Source organism: Centruroides vittatus, unplaced genomic scaffold (assembly GCF_030686945.1).
Source record: "Centruroides vittatus isolate TY-2023 unplaced genomic scaffold, ASM3068694v2 contig_1033, whole genome shotgun sequence".
In the NCBI taxonomy this organism is placed as follows: domain Eukaryota; kingdom Metazoa; phylum Arthropoda; class Arachnida; order Scorpiones; family Buthidae; genus Centruroides; species Centruroides vittatus.
The window spans coordinates 1,540,057-1,558,498 of NW_027120671.1; the positions used below are offsets into that span (position 1 = coordinate 1,540,057).

General features: G+C 29.0%; 1 protein-coding gene across 1 annotated transcript in view; it reads right to left on the reverse strand.

Annotated features, from left to right (window-relative positions):
* LOC136968488 (FERM, ARHGEF and pleckstrin domain-containing protein 1-like) overlaps positions 1–18,442 on the reverse strand; it is a 145,179-nt gene that overhangs the window by 25,812 nt on the left and 100,925 nt on the right. The window contains exons 14-19 of the mRNA XM_067262472.1: positions 16,050–16,183; positions 11,102–11,183; positions 9,548–9,734; positions 6,775–6,825; positions 5,703–5,761; positions 3,444–3,515 (exon numbers count right to left, since the gene is read on the reverse strand). Coding sequence (XP_067118573.1) covers positions 3,444–3,515; positions 5,703–5,761; positions 6,775–6,825; positions 9,548–9,734; positions 11,102–11,183; positions 16,050–16,183 — 585 coding nt within the window. The remainder of the gene's footprint in view (positions 1–3,443; positions 3,516–5,702; positions 5,762–6,774; positions 6,826–9,547; positions 9,735–11,101; positions 11,184–16,049; positions 16,184–18,442) is intronic.

An 18,442-nucleotide genomic window follows, 5' to 3' on the forward strand; every position in this document is an offset into this window, starting at 1 on the left:
TACAGTTAAAAATTACAGTTTTATTCAGTTTTTGAGAAATATTTTTCAATAGTCATTTGCTTCATTTGATTCTTGAGTTCCTCTGTAGTAGAACACTCAATTTCCATAAATAATTTCATGTTGTTATGTGCATCTTCCAATGTCAGAAAGAGCACATCTAGAGTTTGCGATGTGGGATTCACATCGCTCCTCTTTGGTTTCTTAACTTCATCATCATCATCTACTTCAGTTGCAGGCTGCTAAGATTCTGTTTAAGTGTTTTCTGTTAAAATCAAATCTGCATCAACTTCCACACAATCAGTGAAGGGAATTCGTTCAAGGTGTAAGATACTGTGGATATGGCCAATCTCTCTTTTCTTCATTAATATTTTCAATGATATGAACATCCACTTCTGTTGAAATCTACTTTCCAAAAGCAGTTGGAAATGATATTGGCAGGCATTTTGTCCCACAGGCAGTTGTGGCCGTGCGCCTTATTTTGTATATTGTAGTATATATTATTCTTAGTATTTATTCCATTTTCTTCCTCTTCGTTAGTTCTTTTGTCTATCTTTTCCTAGAAACTTCTTTCTTCCCTAACCCTTCCCTGTTCAAATGGTGATGACCTAATTAAAAGACAAAGAAAAGGTGGTAGCCTGAGGGCTAAGTGGAGGACAAGAGGTCACTTTTTGACTGGGACGTTGAAGAGATAGGACTTATTGTGAAGACCTCCAGGTTGTTCTGGCATCGACTGGAGAACAAAGGAGATGACAAGCCTAAGCTGGCTTTCGAGAGAAAATCCGAAATATATCCAGATATAGAAACCTCGAGAAGCTTATTGAGAGAATCGGATAGACGTCCACAATCAACAACCCGAAAAGTTAATAATCTAGCAAGCGCCACCATCACCCCAAGATCGCCGACACTTTGGGTACCCATTCTTTTCTATCATCATATATCCAACTATCCTATTGTCTATCTTTTCTTCTCTCTTTATTTTATTTGTATAAGTAGTTTTAAGTATTTAGTCACAGTTCTTTATTTTTGTACCGCGGTGAATGTTCTTTTGTCGCGAGGTTGCTTGACGATTCTACCTAAGTATCTGCAGGAATTATATGTAGAAAAGGTTAATAGAGAAAGAACGAGAAGTGTCGGAATTGTAAAAGAATCCTGTAAAGTAAATAAACACGGGTGACAAAAACATATATGTGTGTTATATTCTCTTGTTGAATCACTCACCACGTGCATATCCTACACAGTGAACCTCTGCATAGCTTTTCCTACACAGTCCATTTCAGTGTTGCTATATTGACTTCTGTGTCCATACACTACAACAGATATTGTACATTGATTTCTCACCATGCATTCATTGAGGTTAGTATACTATGACACATTTTATGGTATACTCTACATACAGTATGAGATAATTTAACAGTAAATTCTGCTGTTCCATAGCATGAAAGTCAGCAGCAGTATCAGGGATCAACACTGTGTAATGACAATTCACTAAATTTTTTATGTAAAATTTATGGTCTCTACACAAAATAAAAGATTATTATAATCATTACTGCAGTTATATAACCTGTGTTTACAAATCGGGATAAATATTTTGAACTATTTTAAATAAATCATAAATTTTATGCAATTATTGTAAACAAAGCTATATTTATTGTTTGATGCTATCTTGTTGATTATCATTAAAATTTCAATAATATCAATATTAAAACTGAGTACTTTAAATGTCATAAGTTTACAGATTATAATTTCACTGATTAGATTAATTAATTAATTCAAGAATTTGAACTACCATTAAACATGTTACTATCTATATTTAATACAAATATAATAAATGTTACTATCTGTTGATAACATTAATACGAATTAAGCTTGAAATAATATTTTAATAGTTTATAATTTAAATTTTGAAACACCTACAACTCAAAACAGATATTATCAACAGATAACAGTACTATTACCGTTAAACCGACGGTGATATGTTTATCTGGAAATTTATAATTAATTAATTGTAATCTGAAAATGTTTGATGTAATGTTTGATCAATAAAATTTATTAGATTTTATCTTTTAAAATCTTCTTTTTGTATGCTTTAATTAATTCACTTGTGGGGAAGTACTCGATCTTTAGAGTATTCCCAGTGCAGAAACAAAACAAAAAGAAACTTCAAAAAAATAAATCACACGCTCTATGACTCCAATGCAAGGAACTTCAAGTTTATTTTAGTCCTTCCAATCACTACTCTGTCCCTTTGCTATAACAGACACTAAAACAAAAGAAAAACACACAAAAAAAAACAATCTTGCAACTCTATCGTCTACACATCCTCTCTCCATTCTTTCTTCCGAAAAAAGGTCCCTCTTCTTCCATTGAGCATGCGCGATCTCCCTCTCTCTTTCTTTTTTTCTTCCGAAAACGCAGCCCATCTTTTCTTTACCCTGCGGCCCACCCAAGGATCACGCAATAGAACACGTGATCTTTGGACCACATATCTCCCCTCCTCCCATTAACTTTTACAACAGGAAGCTTTTACGCTATGAGGGCCTGTCCCTCCTTTACACCGTGAACCACCCAAGGGGTTGGTTAAGAACCAGTTAGGCAACAGAACACACGCCGAATGTGAAATCATGTTTGTCATTACTTTCTTTAGCATTTCTTCTCTTTTAAAACTTTAAACTAAAAGTAATTTTAATAGATATAATAAATTTGTTGAACAAATACTAATGGGTCTTTGTAGAGGATATTTCTGCAAATAAGATGACCTTCAGATAAGACGAGGTATATGTTGGAGAAACGGGAAGACAGCTTGAACAACGTGTTAAAGAGCATGAAGCGGCAATTCGCCTGAAGCGAAGTGAATCCCCATGGTATCAACATTGTAAAAATAATAATTGTATCATAAATAGAAATAGTATCAAAATATTGTATAAATTTGAAAATATTGTAACAAGACGTATCGCGGAACATTACTGTATAAAAAATTATGCAAATGTCATCAACCTGAATACCGGATTATCTGTAGATGCATGCTGGGAAAATTTGATAGAATATAAATGTAACACTGTCGTAAAGGTGTAATATCCACTGAAGAGGCAAAGGAAAATTTTGCGAAATGCATTTGGATATTTTGAATGATAACGCATGGATGGTGAATAATAAAGTAAGAAGTATTTATTAATTTCCACGGTGTCCATCTCAGTTCTTAGCTCTTTCGAAGTCGGATAGAAAAGAGTTAATTTTAGAAACTCGTTTATTTTTAAAGAATTTTTACAATTTTTTAAAGATTATTGTTTTTTAGATATAATAAAATTTTTTAATAAAAGTTTATTTTTCATATTTCTGAATATTTTTGTCATACTGGGATTAACTTTGTAGCTATTATTTTCATTATATTATATTAATATATACATTTAATAATCATTTTTAATTTGTTAATTAAGTATACTTACACGATCAGGCTTCACAAGATTATTTATACCAACTATATCTCTTTGTAGTTCCATTAGATTTGCATAATTTTCCTGTAAAAGAAATTTTTATCAGTAATAAAATATAATAAATTAAAATATTTGAAAAAAATTTAAATTCAATTAGATAATTACCATTAAACAAATAAATACTATTATATAGTTTTGATCATCATATTATTAGTTTTATTTTAATACATTTAATTAAAAACATTATCTTTTCTGTGTCATTATGTAAAATGTTTAGTAAAAAATATATACCGTATATTTCTGCAAATAAGACGACCTTCAGATAAGACGAGGTATAAATTTTTGTAAAAGTTTTATAGTTTTAGCATATATCTGTCCTATAAGACGACCCCCACTCTATCAACGGCCTATGAATTTAGTTTAGATCAGCAATCATCTTCTGGATAATAATACTGTATAGTGTATATGGAATTATGTCCTATTCCATAATTTTTCGAATGAACAAATTATATTTTCTGCCTTGCTATTGTTGCAAACGTTTGCACCGATTCGGGCATTCAGGTAATGACCTTGACCATTTACAAAAACATCGTACAGGCTATTCTATTTTGTGGACATGCCCTATTCTCTACTAGTAAATAATTATGGTTTGTCTGTTTTTTTATAATGGTTTTAATTTATATAAATTTCAATCTAATTTTTTTGTATCTGTCCTATAAGACAACCCCGGATTTTCGGGGTCATTTTTTTATGATTCAACTATTGTCTTATCCATGAAAACATACGGTAACATGAATTACAAAGATAAAAAAGAAACTATCATCAGTAAACTAAAATTTGTGATATCATTTGATGTAAATCACAACTGTTATCAAAACAAAAGACAATTTTGCAAAAATTTTAATACTTTAATCAGAAAAGGCAGTGACTAGATGGCACAAGTAAAAAATGTATGGATGTGTGAGTTCTAAATGAAAAAAAGGACATGTTTTTACATGGTTGTCCTTCTGACACCAGCACTTATCTTTCAATTGTTCAATCCGAGGATTCAGCTTATGTCAAAATCCTGACTTAATCCATTCATTGCATTGTAAAGCTTTTGATGATACTACTACAGAAGTCTGAGTTCTTTGTTGCCAAAAGTCCTTGGGTCTTTGTAGCAGCTTTTAGCAAGAAAAGAATCCCCTCTCTTTGGGATTCCAGATTAATTGTGTTCTTGCACATTACCTTATATTAAACATTATATTATGGTGCAATTACTTTGGCCAATTGTGTTGTGTTGTGATTGTTATACAACAATCTACACATTTAATTAAGATTTCACACTTATATATAAAGTGAAATTTAATAGATAAAAGTATATCTGCTTTTTTTAAAAAAATATTTATTTAAAATGTCCATAGTAAGACAAGGAGAATAATTTTTAAAATATTTTGTTTCTAAAAACAATAGCCAATAAATAAATTAATAAATTATTTATGAATATTTTATAATTAGTAAAATTAGACTTAAATGGAAGACAATATCAAATTTTAATAACTTCTAAGTAAATGATAATTCTGTTTGTTTGTTTTTTAAGAATAAATTAAATATATTTTTCTGTTTATGTGCAGGTCAAGGAACTAGATAAAAATAAATTACAATGGTATATTAAATTATTTTTTGATTTTATATATATCTAAAATCCACAGACATTCCTTTGTAATAAACACAATTGCTACATTGTTTATCCCCAATTTCTTTTGTGGGCTTTTTATCTCTACACATAGCCCATGTCTTTAAAACTCATGGCTTTATTTTACCAATTGTTCCCAGCCTACTTCATGTAGGTTGTTTAATGAGAGAGGGAACCCATGGGTACTCTGCATTTCAGTTTGTAAAAGGTACTGTTAAATTGAAAGTAATTGTTTTCTGTGGAGATCTGGCAGTAAAACAACATACTTATATTTAAAAACAGCCCATTATATGTTTTGTTCTATTTTTACGTGTAAAATTGTATTTCATTGCCTGATGACAATGACTAAGTCACTGAAAGTACTTGTAAATTTTATTAAAATATGTGTTTTTAATGCCATTTGTAGTGTTGTTTTCTCTAAAGCTCTATTAAAACATTTCTAGATTCAAAATGCATGAATTATTATATAAAATAAACGTAATAAATTTAAATTTTAGTTATACTTTAGTTTAACTATGTTTCTTAAAAAGAAATTGAATTTTAAATAAATTAAATTTCTATTTGAGAAACAGTTAAAGTTACATTAGATTACTTACCAAATATTTGATTGATAAATCTTGTGAACTGATTGCTTGTTTGAACTGTAACAGTGTTTCTAAAGACAAAATTCAAATCATATTCTAAAATTAATTTTTGATTAGAAATAATTCAAAATGCAATTTTTGTAAACTGTTTAATAAAGTTATTAAAATGAAATGGATATAACAATGAGTAAAAGTTTCTTCTTCTAATAGTGAGACTAGTGACCTTTATCACGTCTTTCTTAATTATCCGCAATAAACAGAGACCAAGATTAAAACACTATAAAGTTGTATTAACCTAAATAATGGGATGGAAATTGATGACATATATGACATCATCAAGAGCTATAAGGGTGCCGTAAACGTAAAGTTGGGTAGAGAGACACAACAATTTTGGACACTGAAATTGTGATTATGTTTTGTATACTTGTGGTAAGTTTAAATCTTAATTTTTTTGTTAATGTATATATTTCTTAAATTTGTTTTTTTTTTTTTAATTTAAAATTTGTAGCCTGAAGAGGGATTAGATAATATCAATCGAAATGCATTGTTAAATAGGTATATAAAATGAATTGGTTTAATCTCGGTCTCTGTTTACTGTGGGTAATTAAGAAAGACGTAATAAAAATCACTAGTCTCACTATTAGACGGAGCAATTAATTTTATTAAATTAAAAAACTGTAAACTATATTAATACAAATATTCATATGCATTCTTTATATTTATAGTTTGCATAAAACACAGATAAATCATGGATAAAAAATTCAATGAGTATTAAATTTAAAACCAAAATTAAAATATTAATATGTAAATATTTGTCCAGCATTTTTAATAATTCAAAATTTTTAGATATCAAAACTTGTGAATTTTGTTCTTTTCATACATAACTATAAAAATATAAACATCCATAAACCTGATTCTTAGATTAATGCCAAACAATTTCCAGATTACATCACGCTATATTAATACCAATAATTACTGATCAAATGTCAAGTAATTTAGCCTAGAGATAAAGGTTAGGCACTATCTCTTGGTAAATTTAACAATTATAATTAAATTGTGTTAAATTTTAAAATTTATTATTTACCTTTACAACTACCATAATCAGGATGAGACTGTTCATAATGCTTCAATATTTCTGAAAATTGCAACATAAAATAATCTAAGTTATATACAATATTGTTTTAAAAATAATGGGACATGCACCTAAATAATTCAATCAATTTAAAATACTGTTTTAATTAATTGTTTCTATTACTAGTTTCTGAAAATCTACATAAAATTCAAAAAAGTAAATTCTCATAAAATACTGTTGTTATTAAAACCAAAAATTAAAAAATAAAAGTAAGATTTAAATAACTTATTTTGCTACAAAATTAAAATTTTAAATATACTTTGTACTAATAGTAAGATAATTCATATAAATATAATTTTCTCGCATCAGATAAAGAATAAGCATAATTTACATAAAATATTAGTACATTTAATAGAATTATGCCATAAAATTATAAAATTATAATTATTCTATTATAAATAAAACCAAAGAACTATTAAATGTAAACTAATTAATTCACTAGATGATTACAGTGACTAGTTTATTTTACCAATAGGAAATATTGTTTCTTTGAGTTTTTCATTTTTCACCATTAAAAGAATAATTGTACAGTACATTTATATTAAAATAGCATATCATTATACAATGGGTGGTCGGTTAATGAACATAATCCGTTCAAAGCTTTGTTTGCTATCCAAATTTTTCGTTAACCGATTATCGTTTTACCATAGGTTTTTATGGGAATTTGATTAATTCGTTCTGGAGACCCCAAGAAATAAAAAATATATACTTTCTTACTATGTTTATTTATATGTAATAATAAAAATACATATATATATATATATATATATACACATACAGTCTTGCATTTTTATTAGTCATGTTTTTTCTGTTTGTGGGAGTTAAAGAATCTGTCTAATATCGATTGTTTTTCTCTCTTCTTCAGGATTTTTCAGAAGTAATTAATAGCATTGTAATTGTAGAGATTCCCAAGCATATTAACTTCAACTTGGTTTGGATGCCATTCTAACACTGTTGTTCTGACATCCTCCTACTTCTTCAAAAGATGTTTAAGAGCAGATATCAGCATTAATCCTCTTTTACAGAAGAAAACAGATCTCGCCGAGTTTCTTGGCGTTCTTCATTCAAAAGTTCTTGGCATTCTTCTGTTGTCAGATCAGTTTCAGGTTCCATTGTGAGCTCTTCAATGTTCTTTATTTCTCAGATGTGATTTTTGTTACTCCTTTAGCTGCTTGAATCATCTTGATTATACTGTACCTTTTTTCAGATAAGATTGAACTGCGACCTACTGTAGAACTGTTCAAGCCATACTGCCCAGCAACATTAGACATCTTCTGTCCACTCTCACCTTTTGAAAATAAAAACTAACGCAAAACTTAACGAGTGCCCACCTGACAGTCTCATGGATACTATAAAAGAATTGTTTGTCAGAAAAATCTTTTATTTTTCTGACAAACAATTCTTTTATTCAATAACAATTCTGTAATTCCAGCCTTTTGCTGGAATTACAAGGGAGAGTTTCAAAGTTCAGAGGAATACTATCCGATCAGTATATACTGGGTTGAGCGTAGATGTCGACGTCTCCCATGCTCCGAAAAATTTCAAATTGTTGCCTGAAGACAAGGGAAGACCAATTGGTATTCATTATTTTACATCGCTTCTTCTTGTGTTTGTTGTCCAAACTTAAAAATCTTTCGCGAAAGCGTTCATTATCTGATTTGTTCATTAACCGATCACTCACTGTATTTATAATCTAATGCTTGTTATCAGGATTAAAGATTTGCATAAAGCTTTGTATTTTGAATGCTTTGTTTGGATAATGTTTTTCTTTTAAACAATTTATTTAAATTTTTATTTGTAAAATATGCATATTTTAAGAATTATAAGGGTCCAACAGAAAAATGAGCAATTATGAATAAATCAATATACAACATAAAAAACTGAATGCATAATTGAACAAACACATCTAAAAACCAGAATATTCAGCCGTAAAAAAATATTTTAATAACTGAACTAATATTTTCATTTATTAAAATATTGTTTTTGCTGCTGGATATTCTGGTTTCTAGATGTGTTTGTTCAATTATAAATAGTCAGTTGTTAATTTTTGAATTTTTATTAGGAAATTTTCCTGGACAAAATTTCAAACAATATAGTTTGCCATTCATGTTTTGAAGATGACCACTCAAGTGATCTCCATCCATGTGCAAACACTCTTCACATAAAAATAATATGTAAGAGTTTAGAAACTATTGTATTTAAATAATTATATATAAATATATAGCTTGGAGTGGTGCTCAAACATGCATCTTTCATATACCATGCATAACTAGTTACACTATCCAGACCTCCAGTCAAATAGTTTTAGTAGTGAGATGTGGCCTCACATCCCAATCTGAATCAATCTTTTCTTCCAAAAACTTAAATTAATTTGTCGGTATGACAATATTCACGCCAAACACCATATAAACGTTGCGAAAAGTTCACTGAGTTCAGCATTATATTAATTTACATTTATATAACCTTACTAGTTATTTCAAACTTATATTTGAATATTTTAATAAAATATAAATAAATGTATACATCAGACATGTATAGCATCTTACAACAGTTTTACACAGAGAACTATAAAAATAATGATATAAAATAAAAATTATATTACTTATGCCTTTAGGTATAAATAACTTCAACTAATATTAAATCAATATTAGTTGAAGTTATTAATATTAATTATAATTTTAACATATCATCATAATTGATTTAAATAGAATAATAAATAGCTTACTTTTCAGAAGCAAATAATATTGTGATAGTCTATGTACAGGTCGTAAAAGAAAAGCAATTAAAGGCAAATAACATATCCTTTGCATTTCAAAACAGCGATACATTTGTTCAAAATATTCATTACAATAATAAGAATGATGCAGTTTTTCCAAAATCATTGGTAAAGTGTTGATATATTTATTATATGTCTGTAAATAAAAATATTTTCAAAATTAAAAATTTAATTACTTACATTTGAATGGCTTAGTGGAAAAACAACATATCCTGCAAAATTAGAAAAGAGCTATTAACAAATTTGAATTTGTGCATTATCAATTTATGTAAGAAGTTGCACGTCACACAGGTTGCATCCACATTAATAAAATATTGCGCATTAAAATGCTGGTGAATTGAAACACAGATCCTCCTTTTTCTTAAAAAATTCCTAATGTGGTATATGCTATTTTTCCACCAAGCCTCTCATTTATTAAAATATGAAGTAAAATTAAAATAATAATTACTGTTTTCAACTAGTTTTAATTACAGTTCTATTGTAAATTTATTTCTTATAAATCAATGAAATGTCTCTTGATAATTAGCACCGAGTTTGCGTTAACACAGTTTTTCTTGTCTCACAAGCACTTTCAATGATTATAAGTTCGTCATCTTCAGGCAAAAAAGAACAAATTTGAAGAAATAGAATGTGCAGAGTGTTCCAAGTAGAAAACGGAAAATTTCTTTGCGATTTTTAAATTTAACATTCGGTAATTCCATTGGTAACGTGCAACAAGCTTTGTCAGGCATTAGAAAAATCTTAAATCCACGCGACGTCAGCGCATGTGTTGTGGAGCAATCGTGCTAATTGTGTGACACTCAGTGCATTTGGTTGCTTAGATGCTGTTAACACCAAACTCAGTGCTAATTATCAAGAGAGTATATAACTTTGGTGTGAGTTTTTTATTTATCTATTTCTATCAATGAAATGGTTTCATATATTACGGGTACAGTACCGTAAACAGCTAACTTTAAATTTTGCAGTTTTTCAATAATGGAGTATTCCAATTAAGCAAATACAGTAAATCCTCATTAATATGCTGCCTTAAGCTGCCATTTTCAATGACACGAAAAATAACAGGCAAAAATTCATCTAAGAAACTTTCACAGTTCAGTTGCAGGCCACATACAGTAGGTTGCATCCATATTAATAAAAGCATTGCATATTTATATTTGTTATAAATCAATGAAACAGTTTCATATATTATGGGTTTCGGGTGAAAATAGAGATATTTTGTTTTGACTTTTGACTAAGTTTATCTCTCTTTGCTAATAAGAAACTACACTAGTATAATAAGTCCTATTAATAGAGTCCAAGCAGACAGAAATGTACAATGACAAGGAGATAGCGGTAAAAAGAATTAATAAAATAACTTTATTTTAAAATATTGATTTAACATATTTAATTATTTATAATTTTTGGAAAAAATATTTATGATTAAACTATTAATAAATTCTAAAGATGTTACCATTTAACAACAATTATTTAAAAAATTATTTCAACATTAAGAACACAAAATACCTCAATCATTCCAATGTTTTGTTCCAAAATTTCACCAATGCCTGTCATTCTTGTTGTTTGTGTTGGTCGTCCTTTTCCTTCCCTTAAGAAAAATTTTAAACTTAAGTAAACAACAAACAATTCACAGTAATTTATATCCAGACATTGACAATTTGTTCAATTACACAGGATCATTACTGATTAGTTATCAAATAAAATTTGAAAATTATGGAAAATATATCAAGTAATATACATTAATGATTGTATGTTAATAGATTCTAAAAGAATTCTAAGAGTATACAATTAGTAATAATATTGAGAATTGTGGATTCAAATCTAGATTCAACTAGTTCTTTTTTCCAGACTTTTCTAAATTTAATGAATTAATCTAAAACTTTTTAAATAATAATAATATTAAAGAATTGATAGTATGTCCATTTACTTAATGCCTAAATAATTCAAATTTTTCAACAAGGCTTCCGATAATAAATAGTATAGTAGTATAACATAACAAATTGTTAATGTTTAGATTAAGTGTGTAATTAATGGAATATGTATCATTAATTATATATTAATATATGCAAAGTATATAAAACTGTCAGATATAACTATACTTTTGAAAATTACATATTAAAGTATACAAAAAATACAAAGACTGATCAAAAATAAATATCCTGTACGTTTAATTTTCACATACAATGATACCTTGATTTTCGTCAATAATCCGTCCGAAAACAATTGGCAAAATCTAAAACCGACAAAAACTGAGGCAATTATTTCCATATGAATCAATGTAAATCCAATTAATTTGTTCTAGACACTCCAAAATACATACCAAAAACACATCTTATAGAGAATTAATATAGTGTTAAATTTTTTACAAACAAGAGACAAGTCGCTCCAAAATTTATTAGACAATCACCATTTACACTGATGTTCCAGAACAATTTTATAGACAGCCGGACCTTCCTTTTTAGGCTACTCAACTGCCTATTCTTTAAAAAGTTCCTTTAAAAAACACAGAAAAACCAATAAAGTTAAAAAATCTTTAAAATTGATATGGTAATCTTACGACATCTTCTTTAGGTCATCCTTATCCCATCGAGATCTCGGCTCCTTTTATCCACTGAGAATTAGCGCTGTTTAATGTAGATTACGCCGATATATCCCTCTGGTGACGAATTTAAATTTAAATTTTTGTTTAATTTTCGTCGGATGGATAAATATATTTTTTACAAACAAGAGACAAGTCGCTCCAAAATTTATTAGATGATCACCATTTACACTGATGTTCCAGAACAATTTTGTTTGTATCTTGTTTGTAAAAAAATTCAATTTCAATTTCAATGATCTTGTTTGTAAAAAAAAAAAAAAATATATTTATCCATCCGACGAAAATTAAACATAGTGTTAAATACTAAAAGCAATAAGAAACGAATATAAAAGACTAATCTAAAGGAAAGCAACGAAATTGTTTGGCTAGATGCACAGGGTAATGTCTTGTCTTGTATAGAGCTAGAAGCTAGTTGAACATGAGCTTTTAGCCTATATCGCCCCATAGTAAAGTGTAACATAATTATCATGTAATAGTAGTTGTATGCACTTATGACGGTTGTATCGCAGGGAATAATGCCTTCCGGGAGGTCCGTTTAAGGGTAACTGGCCCCTATTCAAGCGTTACAGACGTAGAGAAAACCCGGAAAATTTCATGTGGCTGGCCAGCCCTGGTGAAGTGCGAATCCATGACCAAACTCCCAGTGTTCAGAGAACAGAACCGTTGACCAATGGTGGGCTGTCGCAATGTAATGCTCACACATTCATTCATTCATTATTTTATTGTCATACAAAAGGTACAACACCAGTGCTGCATAAGCATAACCGGTATGGTAATGCTCACACAATGAGAAATAACTCCACACTGAGCCGGAAAACACGTGGGTTGCCCTTCGTTTTCACAAAATTGGTAGCAAGGTCACTTTGGCACACTGATGAAATCTGAGGCAATTGATGAAAACCAAGACAAATTTTTCATGAAAAAATAGACGAAAACTGAAACCAACAATAACCTAAGTCAACGAAAACAGAGGTATAATTGTATATTGATAATTGGCATTAATAAGATCAAAAACATTTAATAAAATGTTATATAAATAACATAAAATAAAAATTTTTTTTTATTTATGAAACTTTTCACATTTTTTCTAAGAAAATACACTTATATTTATTTTTAAAAAGTGTTTAGATATTTATTTTATACAACAATAATAAAAATTTTTTCCACAAAATACAATTTTCAACATAATTTCGTGCAGATAATCCACAAATTATTTATGAAAGATAATTTGAAAGACTGATCAAAAATATAATTTGAATGTCTGTCTATTCTTTCCATAGACAGACTAGGTATCTTAAATATAACATTCTTCATCTGAAAACATTTTTACAAAAAATTAACTAACTTTTTCAAATTAATTAGTAATTCATAATAATAAATAATTTGGTAAATACATTTTAAGGATAATATTCTAATTAAAATATAATTTTTTATAGCCATAATACATAAAAACACACACTAAAATGAATACAAATCAATAATAAAAACAACCAAAAGTCAATCAAAGCACAAAAATCATCTAAAACATTTTAAAAAATCAATTAGTTAAAATAACATATATTCATTAATAAAAGCAATAAATTTGAATTCAACTATTAAAAATAAGTTTTAATTTGTACAAGTAAATATTGAATATTTATTTATAGACAGTCTTTGTATAAACCTTAATATGTTAATTTTATAAATACATTTAAATCTAGCATGTTATGTATATAGTTTATCATTACGATTATATAAAATAATTTTGTTCATACTTCAATGTTATGAACTTTATTCAATCGTCTAAAATTAAATAAAATACTTCCATCTCTTTCATATATAGAAAATAAATTCGTTAAAACTCTTCTTATATTAAATTTAGTTATACTAAAATATTTATTTAAGTACAGTAAATGATCACAGTTAACGAACAGTTTGGTTAACGAACAAATCGGATAATGAACACTTTCATAAAAGATTTTTAAGCTCGAACATCGAACATCAAACACCTCACAGAACAAACACAAGAAGAAGCGATGTAAAATAATGAATACAAATTGGTCTTCCCTTATCTTGAGGCAACAATTCAAAACTTTTCGGAGCGCGGGAGACGTCGACATCGATGCTCAACCCGGTATATACTGATCGGATAGTATTCCTCTGAACTTTCAAACTCTCCCTTGTAATTCCAGCCTTTTATTTTTCTGACAAACAATTCGTTTATAATATTTGCGAGACTGTTGGGCAGGCACTCATTAAGTTTTGCATTGGTTTTTATTTTCAAAAGGTGAAAGTATAATAGCAAAGGTAGAGAGTGGGCAGAAGATGTCTAATGTTGCTAGACAGTATGGCTTGAACAATTCTACAGTAGGCCAAGTTCAATCTTATCTAAGAAAGGTACAGTATAATCAAGATGATTCAAGCAGCTAAAGCAGTAACAAAAATCACATCTGAGAAATAAAGAACATTGAAGAGCTCACAATGGAACCTGAAAGTGATCTGACAACAGAAGAACGCCAAGAACTCTTGAATGAAGAACACCAAGAAACTCGGCAAGATCTGTTTTCTTCTGAAAAAGAAGATTAATGTCTATATCTGCTATTAAAGTTCTTTTGAAGAAGTGGGAGGATGTCAGAACAACGATCTTAGAATGGCATCCAAACCAGGTTGAGGTTAATAGACTTGGGGATCTCTACAATGACAATGCTATTAATTACTTCTGAAAAATCCTAAAAAAGAGAGAAAAGCAGTCGACATTAAACAGATTCTTTAACCTCCACAAACGGAAAAAACATGACTAATAAAAATGCAAGACTGTGTATATATGTATTTTTATTATTACATATAAATAAATGTAGTAAGAAAGTATATATTTTTTATTTTTTGGAGTCTCCAGAACAAATTAATCAAATTCCCATAAAAACGTACAGTAAATCAATAATCAGTTAACAAACAATTCAAATAGCAAACGAAGTCTTGGAACAGATTATGTTCATTAACCGACCACCCACTGTATTAGCATTATAAAAATGCCTTCTTAAAAATCAACAATGAAATGTTTTAAGATCTAAATGTATTGGATAATTTATAAATAAAATACAATAAAAATAAACCATAAAAAACTATTTCTCAGGTGAATTGGAGTAAATTTTCCAGCCTTGAGGAATCAAATCAAGTTTAAATCAATTCAACAATATAGTTTTATTTTTATTTTTTTCAGTTGAACATAATATTGCAATTAACAAATCCAATCTATACTCTCATAATTTCTAACACTGCTTGCTATTTTTCCTTTAATTCTTTCAGAACATACTTTAGAATACTTCTCTCTCCCTCTCCCCCATTATAAGTAAATAAAAAATTATATTGATCTATCTTCATTATATATTTCTAAACATATTTTATAGTAATTTATTATGTCGAAACATATAATATAATATTTTAATTAGAACTGAGAAACTAATTTAAAAATACTAGTGTTTTGTTAATAAGGAAAACTATATTGTCAATAAATCAACAATGTTAGAAATTTTAGAAGCAATTTATGAAATTACATAATTTAAATATTGAAAGCTATCATTTAGCTATTTTTTTTTATTATAAATATTTTGAATTTTACTGTTACAAATTTTATTATTATTTATAATTAAAGTTCATATTAGTAATGCATACTTAGCTAAATTTTTTCCAAAACAAGTTATCCAAAATTTTCCTGCAGTTTATATGCATGAAAATATGATATTTATAATTATTTAATAATTTACATTGTAATATATAATATAATATAATAAACATTAATTATATTGGAAAATAGATTAATTTTCTATATAATACATTACTATAAATGATTTTATTAATTTAGATTTAAAAACTAACCAAACTAATACAAACTCCTCCAGATGTCGTAACAAATAGCAATGTATTTCATATAAGCTATCTATTAGGGAAAGTAATAATTCCAGCACATCTTTTGGCAAATTTTTTTCTCTACTAACATCTTCTCTAAACCACTATAAAAGAAAAAATATCATAAAAATATTAGAAAAATAATTTAAATAATTATATATATTAAAATCAGTTAATATTTAACATACAGTCGACTCCGCATAAGTCGACACCCACAACTTGTCACTGGTCAGTTACGTAGTGAATTTTTTGTGGTCCAACTTACATAGGCATTAATGTTATTAACCTTAAAAAACTCGGTTTACTCGACATCATTTAACTTGTCACCACCGGATAAATCAACATACTTTTTCTGTTTCACACTTTTTAGAATTCTGATAAGTTGACTCCCCCCTGAAAAATGAGTTCACACCTCACAGCTTATTGTACAGTGTGAACTCATTTTTTTCAGGGAGTCGACTTATCAGACGTCTAAAAAGTGTGAAACAGGAAAAGCATGTTGATTTATCCAGTGGTGACGAGTTAAACGATGTTGAGTAAACCGAGTTTTTTAACATTAATAACATTATTGCCTATGTAAGTCGGCCGGGACCACAGAAAGCTGACTAATTAACCTACAGTGACAAGTTATCCAGGTGTCGACTTATGCAGAGTCGACTGTATATTGAAGATAATGGCTTAAGAAAAATACATTTTTTTGAAGTTTTTATTTAATCCATAGCAACAAAAATGTTTTCAAAATGAAAAGAAAATATTATATTTGTTAATAACACTAATAAAAAGTTTAATGTGAAAATAACGAAATGATAAAAAAACAGCAAGAAAAGAAGAAACAGATACTTTAACATGTTCATTATAGATGATACAAACTTTCCGACACTGGAAATTAGATTGATTCCGAGATAATAAATTGGTAATTCTATATCAGATCTAAGCAGATCTGACAAACAAAAAAAATCATTGCCCTCTTTAACTTGATCATGTAAATTCCACTTTCTTTGATATGTTTCTTTGTCAGATCAGAGAAGCTGCATGATAAATGGTAAACTCTTAATATCAATTATAAATACCATACGTTCTCTCAAAACACACTATCAATGTCACAATGGCTGTGCCTGCAACTATGAATCAGTGTGTTATTTCTCTCTGACATGAGGCTGTACAGGACTTGTGACAGTTATCAACTTGTCATAAACAGCTTCAACAAGGCTTTTTATTACTTTATGTGGATAATCATGGGTATGGACTGAATAGTCAATTAACCTAATTTCTTGATTTCTGTGCATGAGATAGAAAGAGTGGATAACCACTCATTTTAGACATGACCAGAAGGCTGCTAGTTTGTACATTATCAAGTCATAAGAATATCAATGAATCAGTTTGTTTAACCATGCAGTATCAGCAAAAGTAGAACTGTATTAATATGGAAAGTAAGGAGCTTACTTATCTATTTTTAGGTTAATGCTAACTGTGTTGTTATTAATGTCATTTACAAAATCTTTGATTGAGCAATTGTTTCTTCATATAACAAGCAAGTAAACTATATACCTGCATTAGTTTAATATTATCAGGTCAGTCCATAAGTTCATGCGTATTTTTATCTACAAAAAAAAGCAGCAAAAAATTTTAATTAAATTTTATTTCAATCTATAATGTATTCACCATTATTTTGTACAATTTCTTGCCATCTTGATGGTAGCTTTTTAATCCCGTCTTCGTAAAATGATTTCGGTTTTGAATCAAAATATTCAGAAATAGCCTTTTTTACATTGTTCTCATCCTCAAAAGTTTTCCCTTTTAAAAAATTCTGCAAACTGCGAAAAAGATGATAATCACTGGGAGCAATATCTGGCGAATATGGTGGATGAGGTAAAATGTGGCCGTTGGCAAGCTCTGAAGGTATGGGAGGACAACAGGCTCCAACACCTGAGAGATATAGCGCTAGCTGGTCAGTGTACCAGCAATGGGTACTAGGGAAGTGCGGGAGTGGAATCCAATACCACCCCAAACCATAATACCGGGTCTAGGACCAGTATGGCGATGCATAAGGCAACAGTTCAGCAGTCTCTCACTACGGTGTCTCCAGACTCTAATCTGACCATCGTGGTGTTGTAGGCAGAAGTGGGATTCGTCAGTAAAAACAATGTCGTTCCATTCGGTTGTCCATGTCAGTCGTTCACTGCACCATTGCCAGCGCAAACACCTGCGGTTTTTACTCAACAGTAAACGCAGCAATGGACGCCTTGCAGACATTCCACTCTGCTGCAAACGACGTCAAACGGTATGCATGGACACTGATTGTTGCACAACAGACCGAATTTGTTGTGATATGGTTCGTGACGTGGAACAGCGATCCATCACTG